This window comes from Periplaneta americana, chromosome 13 (genome assembly GCF_040183065.1).
Source record: "Periplaneta americana isolate PAMFEO1 chromosome 13, P.americana_PAMFEO1_priV1, whole genome shotgun sequence".
NCBI classification, from domain to species: domain Eukaryota; kingdom Metazoa; phylum Arthropoda; class Insecta; order Blattodea; family Blattidae; genus Periplaneta; species Periplaneta americana.
The window spans coordinates 62,586,590-62,601,423 of record NC_091129.1 but is presented as its reverse complement, the minus strand read 5'-3'; the positions used below and the strand labels follow the sequence as shown (position 1 = coordinate 62,601,423).

Genomic DNA, 14,834 nt, shown 5'->3' with positions numbered 1-14,834 from the left:
GGCAGGGGCAAACAGTCAGTAATATTAGAATCATAAGTAATGAAATTGAAGTTACAATTTTGTTGAACAGATTTAAATTGGCTAGCAAATGCATTTGCAATTTCTTTTTCATCTGTGATGTGAACGCCATTTATTATTAGTTCTGTGGGATAGCTATTAGTTTTTCGAAACGTTTCTACATATTTCCAAAATTTATTTGGTTCATGCTTTAGGTTATCATCAATTGATTGTAACCATTTGAATTTATTAGATTTAATCATGGCTTTGACTTGTTTTCTAAAATTAGAAAAAAATTTGATAATGATGATCAGTTTTATATTTTTTGTAATTTTTATGAGCTTTATTTTTTTTCTTAATAAGCTGACGTAATTCGTTTGAAAACCATTTAGGATAGTGCGATTTTTTAACAAAGGTGACAGGGACACAAAGAGATATAGCATTGTTTATAATTTGAGACAAGGAATTTGCAGCAGTGTTTACATCAGTAGTCTGATATATGCTAGTCCAATCATAATTGTATAGAATAGAATAAAGATTCAGATAATCACCTTGAGAATAATTTAAGTATGAACTGATATGACAGTGTTCTGGTAACGATAAATTTACTTCAATATAAATAGAGATAGATGGATGATAAATATCCTCTAAAACTAGAGAGTGATCGGCAAGTTTAACTGTACTGTTATTGACATTAGTAAAAACCAAATCAAGAAGATTTTTACTCGTAACTGTAGAGTTAATTTGATTTAATCCAAGAAGGCAGGACGAGGAATACAAATCCTTAGCCTTAATTTTAGAGTAATAATGAGTATCATTAAGATTAAAACCAGTTGACCAGTTCATACCCGGAGTATTGAAATCACCAAGGATTACTATTCTAAAATTTTGAGTGTCAAGATTTTTTTCAAGAAAATTAAGATAAGATTTTAAGTGACTGTGATCTGTATCAGGAGAGAAATAATGGTTACCAATTAACAGATTAAAACCATCAGCAATTCTAATTTCAACCCATACACATTCACTAATAATTTCTAAGTCAAAACGCCTTCTCGTAAAAGGTAACTGGTTGCTAATCGCTGTTAGGACATCACCACCTCTTTTTTTGTTAGTGTCTTCAAACAGCCTGTCTGCACGAAACACAGTATAATTATTAGGAAATAAATTCGAATTAATAATAATAATAATAATAATAATAATAATAATAATAATAATAATTATTATTATTATTATTATATTATTATTATTGCTGCTGTTTACAGAGGGTACTCTTCAATTATGTCGTTTGTACTGTATAAATGAAAATGGCATAGTCGAATGAAGTACATGCTCCTAACAATGGAGTGAAGTTTTGGTGAAACATAGTCCAAATTTAAACCACTGCTCTAGTTTGACTATTCCACAGTGTGAAACTGCTTCCAAAAATTCTATTCGATTGTCACATCCCACAGGACCTAGATTTTCTGAGTATATTTTGCACTAAAACCTTGCTATAACTATAAATCTTTGGATAATTTCTAATGCTATAACTACATAGAAACATTATAAACATTGCTATACATTTTTAAAGAATTCTTTAATAATTTCTATCTAAATGTTTCAATGATAAATATTCAATGTCCATTTATAGGAAGGGTTACAGAGAATGATTCTGATCTCTACATTGAAAGAAATATATTACGAATTTGGTAATGGTTCCAAAGCCTACGTCAAAATTGAGATTATTATTCCTCACAGAGGCTCAATTAAAATAAAAAAATGTATGTAATATATCTAGTACTGTCATGAAGGCATGTATGGGAACCTAGAATTTTTTAATGAATCATATGGGGAAGAGAAAATTTTGCACACACCAAGCCATACAGCATATGGGTACCCAAGTTTTGTACACGGAGATCTGTACTGTACTGATCTGATATCATCTTTTGCTGTTCCTAATATATCTTCTTAGATATTCATAAACGTAAATGGTCCACCAAACAGCAATGGAATCCAGAAACATATATACCAAAGAATGGTTGAAAAATATCGAAGTGATGCAGATATGCGCTCCAGGATTCATCAAGACAAGTGTGCATCTACTGTGAGATTTTCATTGGATCTTCTTTAAATCAAGCTTGTTTTACAATTAAAAGGTAAAGCAAAACAATTTCTTTACTTCTTCTTTAACATAAAAACATCCATTAAATGACTCTCGAAGGGATAGAGAGAGGAGGGTAAAATATACTCGTATTTCAAGGGAAAAAAAAATAAGGGGTGGGCATATGGTCAAGAAAAAAATACTATGACAGCACTGAATATATCTATCTGGACTTATGCAATATCTGATACAAGAAAGGAGACCACAATGCATACACTTTTTCAAAGTGCAATGATTTAAAAGTCTGCTGTATTATATGCTGAAGAGCCTATCAGCACTGTGATGACCTCTACAATGACACTATTCCATGAATAAAACCAACCAGACTCTAGTACAGCACATATGTTTGATCTGGAAATATTTCGTATTGCGCAATAATGAAAATAATTTGTTGAATAATTCTAAAACAAAAGCAATGAACATAGTATGTGCTGAATAGCGATTTAAAATAAAAATACATATATTTACTCCTTGAAAATGAATAATCATGTCATATTATGAATACAATTCAGAATGAATGGTCTACACCACGATAGGTGATGTGTGTAGGACAGTCTGCAAGAAACTTAAAACTCATTAACATGCAATATTATACAAACATTAAATTAATGGCAAGAGGCCTGTTCAGTATAACATTTAACATAGGAAATTTCTTTGAGAAGTCAAACTTAATATCTGTATTCGAAAACAAAAATTTTCCCCCATTTTATCAGCAGATATGTAAAGATCATAAATGGAAAACTAGAAAATTTACTTTTAGTATGCTCGTCAGTTCATAGAAAACATTTCACAATCATCTATGTGTATTTTAAGATTATTTTTTGTCTTAGCGAACTCTTTCAAGAAGCAAATACAAATCAAATCAAAACTTTAAGTTACCTGCATTCTTACTGAATCACGAGATTGCTTTCAGATGAAAGTGCAATGGGTTTTCGTTGTTAATTGCTTGCTCTAAGCAAGTGACACAATTCTGTTGGCATTTTGCATTGTCTATCTCCATTACTGAGTTGTCTGTACTGTACTGAGTATGTATTTTCAATCATAGTTATTTAATTAATATTATGAGGAGAAAAATTCGCTCCCGGTGTCGGGAATCGAACCTGGGTCCTTGGTTCTAGTACCAAGAGCTCTAACCATTGAGCTATGCCGAAGTTCAATCCACAGCACCGGATCGAATCCCTCTCGTCCAATGTTTTTCCCTTTGTGACCTGACTCCAAGTTCGACATGTATGTTGACATTTTTATATTAAGTTAACTGTCATTATACAAGGAGCGCACTCAGTTGAGTGACTTGGTGGCCAGGATTCCACAGTAATATGCACTTTGCTCGAAGAACGTAAAGATTAATTTTTTGGTCCTACAGACTACGTAGAACCAAGGACCTGGGTTCGATCCCTGGCACCAGAGCAAATTTTTCTCCTCTTAATATTAATTGTTACCGTAACAGACATATTCTGTAGGACCAAAAAAGTAATCTTTACATAGTGAGATACTCAGTACAATAATGCATTTTCTCCATTGAAACATATCTACTGAAGAAGAAATTATACGAGTTGTGTTTATGCATGTTTTGGTTTGTCTTTTTCCAAGCTGTTGTTTTGGACACATCTGCCTGCCGGTTTCTTTCCCTTTTTCACTACATTCTGGATGTTCAAACAGATGGTGGCGTTTTTCAGAGGCCACACAATCAGTGAAAAAGTATGTTAAATTTAAATTACTAAAGCGATGACAAACAGGTTCTGTTCGTAAACACAACTTGTAAGACTTCTTTTTCATTTGATAATTTGCAATGAGTAAAATGCATTATTGTATTGTTTATTCAACTAAGTGAAATATATGTCTTCTTCAATACAGTTCAGACAACTCACTAATGGAGACTGACATGCAAAGCAACAGCAGAGTTGTGCTGCCGGCTTAGTCAATTAACATGGGAAAATCCATGCACTGTGTCCTGCACTGGCTTAAAAACAACTGAGAAAACTCACTGCGCTATCCATCAAAAGCCTCGTGGCTTGGTAAGAATGCTGGTAACTTAAGTCTAACTCGCTATGTATAAGAAGAATTTCAGGAAACTTTTTTTGTCATATTTATCAATACTTGATTATACACAGCACATCTGAGTTCAGATTTCTCACTATTTCATGTTTTAAAAATGATTGTGGTGCACTGTTACTGAACTAAATGTCTAACTTTTATGTATTAAAAATACATTTAAGACCAAGAGGAAAGAAACACACTACTGCTGAATACAAAATAATGATTCAGAAATGCATATTTTTCCTTCCTTCATGATTTATATTTTTTATGTGGGCAAATGTTACCCGAATGGCTAGTGGATCAACTTTCCACACTGATAACAATGTGATTGTACTTGAAGGTAGAGTTTTGCGGGATACTTTTATTTCTCATACCAACATTCCACCACTGCTCCATTAATCACCATTATCATGCGGTGCTATATAGTTCGCCTCCCATGGTGCACCAAGGGCAAAGTCTCTGACAGCAAAAAGGACTACAACTTTGATATGTTGCTCATAGATGAGGGTGAATGTGAATAATGCGAAGTCAAGTACCCCTCATTTGGGAGTGAGGGGAAGTGTTATAATAAGAGAAGTAATTTTTATTAGTTTAGGGACTTTTATTGTAAGTTTTTCGCAAATTTACGAAGTTATAAGTAATTTTGTATAAACGTCAACTGAACAGTTCTCCATTCTGCTCACTGGCTACAGAAACCAAGAAATAAGATATTAAATAAATGAGAGAAAATTAGAAACTAATTAACTTAAATCTAACAGACAAATGAAGAAAATAAAACAACAGTGTAAAGAAGAAGTGTGAAAATTAATCACTGGTTGATGATACAATGTAGAGCTGTCAAAATAAAATAATATTGCCTTAAGAGGTTAGGTACAGCTTACAGCAGTAAATTTTTTTGGAAATATTCAACATTTTCTTCATCCATTATTGTATCTTGTACAATAATGAAAATTGGTATGTGTAAAACACTGTCCTTCTGCTATATGAAAAAAAAAGTTTTACAATTTAAAAAAAAAATATATATTTATAAAATTATATATATATATATATATATATATATATATATATATATATATTTTTTTTTTCAGAATTCAAAATGTGCAGTTCACTCTGCAATGACGAAGCGTTTCCCTCATAACTCATAAACTTGTTAACTTTCATGCTCTCTCTCTCTCTTTTATTTTATTGCTGAAACTCATGTTTACAGTATCATGCTCTTTCAACTATATTCCTTAATAAATAACATTTTTTTTTATTTTGCGTTAGAAGAAAATACTGATATTTGACCATTTGGTAAAATGAATTTATTTTTTATCAGACTACCTATCAAAGATAGAGAAGTGATCTTGCATCATATTGTGGATATGACATACATTAATACACACAAGAAATTTCATCACAGAATGTTGGATAGTTTTTGAGTTATGTGGGAAACACTTCATCACTGCACAGTGAACTGAATTTTGAAAAAAGAAATGTAAATAATTTTTTAAATCGTAAAAATATTTTTTTTTCATATAGCAGAAGGACAGTATTTTACACATACTAATTTTTATTATTGTACAAGATACAGTAATGGAAGAAAAAAATGTTGAATATTTCCAAAATTTTACTGCTGTAAGCCGTACCTAACCCCTTAAAAGACAAATTCATCAAGATACTATATGTATAAAAGAACACAAGGATCGACAGAAGTATAATACAGTAGAACATGAAGTGCTGGTACATTGCTATCAAAGGTACTTCCTAAACTCATCCGTAAAAAGAGGTATGAAAAGCGGTTATACTGCAGAAATTTAAAGATTCTTAATTCATTAGTCTTCATTTTTCTTGTATCTATATGGAATAAATCAAAAGTTCTAAATTTGGTAGAGCTAAACATGACATTTAATACACAAGATGCTATGGCACTACATAGTTTAATGTGAAAAAGTATCACATTATACGAATACATTTATGACTTTTACTTGGTGACCCTTATAATATGCAAATATGCATGGTTTATCTTCCAAACCATTTTGTATTAAGTCGTTCTGGACTAAAGCTTGTATATATTAAGCTGCACTACCACGATTCTTGCAGCTACATCCTTAAAATGTAATACAGCTACTTCTAAGAAATATATACATGGTTCTGTCTACCATATTAAATAAATCTAAAATTAAATATATGTACACCTAAGTTATAACTACAGAAATCTAATAAATAGAACATTCAGTAACCTTTATCGCACAGATTCCCTATGTAAGCTATTTCATGAACACCATCCGATCAACTTCACACTAGGGTGCCAATTTACTTCCGTGTCCAGGCTTGCCCCTGTGTGGAAATGGGTCAAGCTTTTCAATATAGAAACTTTTTCAATCATAATTATCATCTTGTAACCTTTCAGACGATAAAGGTTAAATGCCTAAGACCATTATTTTCAATCAATAAAATTAATGAAATACTCAAGTTTATAATAGGAATTTCTTACAAGTTTTAGTCATAAATTTGATCAAATAAATGGTTTTAAAATCACTGAAAGAAATTAAGTTTCACAAATAGTGAAAAATAAAATATTTTCGAATTCATGCAAAAGACAGACTGGAAACAAATGAACCAAATCCACTACTACAAACAGCTGATAGCTAACAGATTCTGAAGAACGGATGTACTTAACATGCACAAGTAATATGAATGCCAATTGCCATCTCACCTTGCAGGGACGTTCTCAACGGCTCTATAAAGTTCTTTGAGAAAACAAATAACGTGGGTGGCCAATATAATATGGGCAAGGAAATAAAATCATAACTGCAAAGCAACTAAGTACTTGTGATTATTCCAAGTTCTACAGGTTGCAAAAATTATATTAAATTAAGTCTTGGTCACTGGCTCATCTCTGGGATTAAATCAACGATCATGCAAAAATGATCTCCATTATTTACTGCAAGTATCTCACAAGCCCTTTTCAAAGTATCAGTAGAATATTTGTAACATTAGACTGTCTGTACTTGTAATTATATAATATTGTATTCTTGATAGGTCTCTGTCTTTTCACTAAAATTACTGTTCTTTATTGCAAATGTAAGTCAAAAAATTGTTCTTATGGACTTAACATTCCTTGGGATGTTTTCAATGACATCCAATATTGACTGTTTCAGTTCCTTACGTGTAGTAGGTCTACTAAAAATATATTTTGTTTTAGATAACCCTTAACCAGTAGTCAGCTGGATTTATGTCTGGTGACCTAAAAGGCCAATTGTTCGGAAATTGGCTATTAATTACACAATTACCAAATGTGTTGCGCAATAGTGTTTTTACATTATTGTGTATGTGAGGTAGAGTGCTATCTTGAATGAAAACAATATTTTCGATTTCATGATTCTATAATGGTGCTATTACAAAGTCTTGCAACATTTGAAAATATCGCTGCCTGGTTACCGTCACGGTTTTTGTTTGTCCATTTTCAATTTCTTCATAGAAATACAGTACTAATTATGAAATGTGACGTAAAACCACACCAGACAGTAACCTTGATATTATGTAAAGGTAAAACGATTATAAAAATTATTAAAATTACTCTTCTACTGCCGTTTGTATTCTGAACAATTATTGTTGATACAAGTGTGACACAGTTACCATAGCAATAGAACATGCATCGAAAAAAACCCCAAACTTCTAAACAGTAATGGTACCTATATGAAACCAAACTGCTGATATGTACAGAAGATACAGCTGTTTCAAAATGGGAACTTACTTTTGAATAACCTTATACCTTTTTTTACGATAGTGCGTAAAGTTGCATTTTATCCACTGTTATCAGTGCATAAAGTGAGTCTTTTAAACAATAGCACATAAAAAAGTAAGTAAACACTTTACCCACTGCTATTCATTTTACACATTGCCAAAGAAAATGCAATATCCAATATACAAACTTAATTGAAAAAGAAATTAATGCATTACCTCGATCTTTCATGATATAAATATTACATGTAACATAAAAAAGTAAGAAATTTAACACTCATATTTACATTTTAGCCCATATTATTCTGAAGTTACATATCGTCGTGTGAATGCAAGAACTAGGTAACTTGATTTTTCATATTTTGTGACATTGCCTATTTACTTATTTATTGCACTAAGGAATATGTCTCGTTTTCATTTACCTATCTGTTATATTGGAAAATAGATGTCGCTGGTATCGTTCGATCAGTTACCAAGTTCTTGCGTTACATTTTGTGCTATTTTTGCTATGCTATAAAAGAGGTAACTAAAAAACGCAAATTTCGAGTTACCTAGTTCTTGCATTCACACGACGATATGTAGTGCTCAATGCAACAAGATGTAGCTTTGAACTTTTTCTAACCACTTTGTTGATTATGTGGCCAGTTCAGACGGCCATGAAATCGTGATCATGAATAAAACAGGCTGTAATAAATAATGGTTCTAAGTTTAGACGGCCGTGAAATCGTGATCTTATAACCTCTCCAACTTTAAATATTTATTTAATGTAAATGTGTGTTATTGTAGAAAAAACATTGTATGATACACATTTGTAAAGTTATCTTTTTGGGCCTTGTGTGTTTGTGAAGCTCAGCTTAGCCTCATTTCACAAGCTTTACACTCGTGTCAAAAAAAAGAACCTTTACGAACTTGTATCATAATAAAAAAATAACTTTTACGAACTTGTATAATAAATAACTATTTTTTATCCCATATTTAATTACTATTACTAATTGTAAGTCTTTGTTTTGAAATGGTGCAACTTTCTTCGGTGTTCAAAATTACAGTTCACGAGTGTACAATGAGTCTTCAATTAATTTATCATTGTTTTTGGCTATCTTCATTTCTACTGACCATCAATCGTATTGTTCACTATATAAACCATTAAATTCAAATATCGTCAAATTTCTACTAATCATTGTTTTTGCTGAACCATGTATTGGTACATTTCTATTACTGTTAAGTAGAATGCCTGCATCTGTTGATATGACAGCTTCCAACCACGTTTATTTCATGTTATTTTTATTGCTTGCAGCTGCCACAATATGAATCTTTAGTTTAGTTACAAGCTTTATGTTTCTGTATGTAATCACAGCAGTTCGTAGTGTTCTGTAAGCCCACTATCCTATGGTGTAGGCATCTAGAAGTGTGTCAGCATGTCAAACTATGTAGTAAAGAAACATGGTTTTCCATCATTTGATGTTTACTGCACTTTACATAATATATTAAGCTTTTCTGTTCAAGTCCTATAACAGAGGTAATGGATTTAATAATTTTCATGAAATTAAATCAATACAATATCACTAAGGGATAATATTTCTTTTAATACAATTTTTTTTTCAAAGTTATAACCTAAAACTGTCCTTATATAATCATCATCATCTTTCATACATTACGCATCCTTGCCTGTAGCAACTACATTGAATCACTCCATTGTTTGGGTGGTCGTCCGATATCTCTCTTGCCATTTGGTTGATAGTTATAAAACTGGCAAGGAATTCTGGAGCTGTTCCTTTTCTCTAAGTGTGATTTCCATCTGGTCCTATAGTCACTTATTTTTTCGTTGATGCTGAAAATTCCTAGTTCTGAACGAATGCCTTCATTCCTCTTATAGTCTAATTTAGTATATCCTGCAATATATCTGAGGAATTTAATTTCGTTTGCTTGTAGTCTGAACTGTCACTATAATACAATTTAAATGATTCAATTGTCATCATTTTAATAATTGTTGCAATTTTTTGGAACGAATTAATGAAAATAATTGAAATTCTAATGCATATCATGTCTTCCCTACAAAAGTATTTAATTACTCGTGAGAAACCATGTAGCAGACTTCCACAGCACAGCACACAAGTCAATTATTATATCCAAGACAGGTTAAGTGTAATTAAAACAATTTCGGTTTTATCATCATCGTCATCTACATCATCATCACTACCATCATCATCATCATTGTAGTCATCATAGTGAAATGTAATTTGTAATTCTAAATTTAATGTATTTTATTAGCACAGGGCTTTGAAGTAAGAAACTTCCGTAAAAATGGAGCTACTGTCATTAAGGGATGCATGAATTTGCTCGGTATAAGAGCAAGATGCACACGAACTTAATTATAAAAAGCAAAATCAGTTTTGAGGTGAAGGTAAACAAATATCTCAGTTTAAGCTTACCAAAAGAAGCTGTGATGTGTCCCACCACTTATACTCATTTTCAATGACAGAGGTTCTCTGAGAGTGGACTGAACCAGTTTGCCCAATGTAAAGTTAACACTACATATTTTTATTTTCTTTCTACTTGCACAACAGTGAACATGACAAAATATTAATTTAGATTAAATCATTACATACTGGCTTAAGTAACATACTGAATAACATTATGAATTCCTTCCATTGCGGCATGTAAACTTCAACAGGAGATGTTGTGAGGTAGGAAGGGGAATATACTCTCCTCTTTCAGAATAATATTGCTATACTTAAGGGCAATTTTTAAACAAGTCTTGATATTTCAAAAGGTTCTCGGGCTTTCAGCCAGGTAATAAGTTGGCGATCCACTGACATTTCGAGGATGGGCACTGACTGGTTTCCGTGTTCCATGTGTTGTGAACAGCAGCAATGTCGGCCGTGTTCACGCAGCGGTCCACAACGCATGGAACACGGAAAGCCAATCAGTGCCCAGCTCCTCAGCTGACTAATTACTCCCCCCAGCACTATAAATAAGGAGCAAGATATCCCCCTAATTACCAGTTAACCCTGAAGAAGAGGAAGACGAACATCCTCGAAACATTGGTGGATCACCAACTTATTACCTGGCTGGAAGCCCGAGAATGTTTTGAATTATCATGTCACCAGAAAAGCTTCAGTAGTTATTTTCAAGTCTTGATGTATTAAGCAAATTAACATGTTTTATTTTGGAGTGAAGCTAATACACACAATGAAAAGAGTAAATAAAAATCAAATGTGTTTAATATAACTTATTCTGTGTGCTTGTTATAGGCTATGTTTGTCTAAATGGTGTTCATGTGTTTATTGTGGCATTATGAAAGACTGCTCCTGGTTAACTAACTTGGAATAATTCTGCGTATAAAAATGATCGTATTACTTAACAAGGTTTATATGTGTTTTGGTAAACAGCAACCTCACAACACACACAGACTTGCACAATAAGTGATAGTCCTGTAATTTTTATTTATTTGTCACACAATATGCTTTCTTTGCAAAGTATTGATCAAATATCAGTTTTCAGAATCACCAAACGTGGGATGAAAGTGAACATAAGATACTATTATGTCCATATATGCATTATTTTTGGTAGTGCACTGGAATAATTACTGCTGAGACAATTTTACGTACTGCTGAACATAATCTCCTGTTACAAAATAGCTTTATAGTTATAACGGAAGTATGTGCAACTAATGGAATGAAATAAAGCTAAAAGACAATGTTTGTTAATTTGTTCAGCTTCATTTTCTTTATATATAAACAAAGAGAGAGAAAAGGCTGGGAGGGGAGAGAGGGAAAGGATGAATTCACTTGCACTTTTTTTCAGATTTATGCAGTTTGCATTTTGCAGCATGTCACCAAAATTGTGGTATGTTTCTAGAAGATGTCATCACAACCTTAAGCGTGAAACTCCTATACTTCTACAGCGTCATCTGAACCTTCCTTACCAAAAATAGGCAACAATTAGGCAACAGTGCATTTTACTGTCTGATCAAGGAAAGCTAACACCAATTAATATTTGACACTTTTTTCTTTGTTTCAAAAATGCTAATGAAGAAAGCACTTACCCTATGTCCCATAGTAATGAGGTCTAAGGTGCCATGCCTTGGACAAAGAGATGTTTTTTATAAACATGCGAGAATAATAATTTTGCCTAGTTCCTTTTAAAATTTTAACAAAAATAAATTAACAGTAAAAATAAATAAATCCTAATCCCTAAAATAATTATATTGACAACTTAACAAAATAAAATTTTAACAAATTTAAATTGATACTTATTCTAAAACAAACTAGTATTATGGAATGAATGCTGGTTCAAGTCTTCACGAGGGACAAAATTTTCTTATCAAGTTTCAGCCAGTGTATGGAACCGTGTCCACTCAGCATCATGATGAATTTGGAGGGCTATAGTGAGTAACGAAATCTGGATTTTCATGTCAGCTATAACAGCTAGGAAGCAGGAGGAGATCATCATGCTAAACACGATACTCATACTGGTTAGATAGCTGTTCACCTCTGCTGAGGTATACCTTTTTTTTTTTTTTAATTGTACTGAGAGTTTTAATAATGTATTACATTTATTTATTTAAAAATACTTGAAGTGTCAATCTTGAAAGTAAAAGATTTTAAACTACACTCTCAAATTACTAGCCTCATTCTGCAATTCATTTACACCTCTTCTGTATAGTACCCCATGACAAGCCATTAGGTGCTGATTAAAATGAAATTGCAAATGACAGCAATTTCTTCAATTAAATGCTCCAAATTCCAAAAGTCATATTTGATTATGGATACTGTATTTACGAAAATGACTATAAATGCGTGGGATTCGTAACTTCGTATAAAGAAAGAAACAAGTGACTGACCTGAGGAGCAAAAAAAAAAAAAAAAAAAAACTGTTACATGACATAGTACTTTTCTCATTTGTCCATTATTAACAATATTATCTAGCACTTATATTTCAAACAAATTATGTAATTTGAGACAACTTCACATAACTTAGAACAGATACTGGTTCAGTCCTCATTACAGTGGCAGTGTGACACATCACTTTACCTGTGACCAAGACTTGCACATAAATATCACTTCATTATTAAATGTTTAATAATATTTTCAGTAACTTTTAGGCAAGACATTTAACCTGAGTTTATTCTGTGAAACTACACAACTTATTAATAATTTTAAAGCTTATCATTAACTAAATCCAAATCCAACACTACATACTGTATTGTTCTGAGTATTATCCAGCATTTTTACATTTTTTTCTTTTTAAAGAGGGCATAAAATAGATATTAGACGAACTGCAGGCCCATTTTCTAATGCTAGGTGAACAATGTTTAAAACACTGAAAAAATGTCGAGTTCATTAAACCATTTTATATGTTAACCATATTCCTCTACTGGACTTTAAAGTAATTTTAATTATATTTTACTGTCACTATTTGTTATGTTTAAAATGTGGGTGGGTGTATATACAGAGAGACAGATAGATAGAATATTAATGAAACAAGTTGTTTCAGTATGTGACAGAAGGCACATTAATGTTATATCTGGCATCGTGAAAATTAATATTCATCTGGATACAAAAATAAATTAATGCTGAAAGAAGTCTTTATGATTGCGGAATGGAACAGAGAAAATACTGAAACTGAACTATGTTATTCTGTGTAATAAAATTTTTGAATACAAATCATAGGCTAAACAAAAGAAAGATTACCGTAATAATTGTAATATATTTTGTACTTAACAAAAATCATAGAAGAATAATTGTGAAAGGAAAGCCTTGAATATATCCAGAACAATACAGAATACAGCATAATAAAAATAGTGCATAAGACAATATAAGAATTAGTATGTGATACTGAATGCAAGAACATATCTTCATAATGATAATTCTTTACTATCTGTAAAGGTTAACATCATAAATTTAATTCATATTACAATTGGAATCACAACTCCGGTTAAAGAAAAGTTTACACAAAATGTCCCGATCATATACTTAATCTTTCTAATTATAATTAATTTCTATATGTCAAAAGGGTATATATTATCAATTACTGTATCTAGGTTTTCGTTTTTCATGAACATAAGCCTACTTGTGTACAATGGTTTAAAAATTGATATACAATGTATGACTGTGACATATACCGCATTTAATAGTGCATATTATCTCGTATTAGAATAAGATGGAATAGAATGGATATTTAAAATTCTCCATTTATAACTTAAATTCCATTCCTCGATCAAAATCTAATTCCAAAAAAGTCTTAAGCATAAGATGTCTTACTTGGTGATATTTTAGTTAAAAATGAGTGAATTTTATGGTAATGAAATGTACTACTCATATTTCACGTGTAGAAATATTAATCTGCTTAAATTTTGTCGGAGTAACTACTGTTAATTCCTACAATCATTACTTACGTCAGTGATCCTAAACACTTCCATCATTTAAGATAAATATGTAACAACACTGATCTTAAAATGAAGTATCAGTTTGAATGAAATCAAATTAACAATATGAATTATCTTTTTAAAAGAAATCGCTGATTTCCTGGAAAATAATTTATTTCCATTTCAACACAAGGTGTCACTCACCATTATAGCTTGGGATGGTCCCAACAGAGCGGCCAACTGATGATCGATAACTAGAACTCCGATCCATCAGTTCCTCATCCTCCCATGGTCGTGGGTGATCCACGTTTCGTGAAGGGGCTGGAAGGAAAGCAATAAGAAACTATTCAATACATTGCGAAGAATAATATGGGTTTTCCACTGTGTAAGTTCGAAAATCTCATACTGAATACATATTTAAGTAACTTCATTCAGCCAGGTGCAACTAACCCTGCCTTACTTTTCATAAGACAAAATATAATGCAAAATACATTGTTCCTCTTAACAAACATAATATTAACAGATTAATTCTACATTGGTACATACCCATATTCACGCATTTAACAT

At 31.8% G+C, this 14,834-nt stretch overlaps 1 protein-coding gene across 12 annotated transcripts in view; it reads right to left on the bottom strand.

The window, feature by feature from the left end:
• Positions 1–14,834, bottom strand: part of Unc-115a (Uncoordinated 115a) — a 609,469-nt gene that overhangs the window by 66,696 nt on the left and 527,939 nt on the right. For all 12 annotated transcript variants that reach the window (XR_011335573.1, XM_069843363.1, XM_069843357.1 and 9 more), the window contains one exon: positions 14,472–14,588. Coding sequence is in view for 11 of the 12 variants with exons in the window: in XM_069843363.1 (XP_069699464.1) it covers positions 14,472–14,588 (117 nt within the window). In the remaining variant the exon portion in view is untranslated. The remainder of the gene's footprint in view (positions 1–14,471; positions 14,589–14,834) is intronic.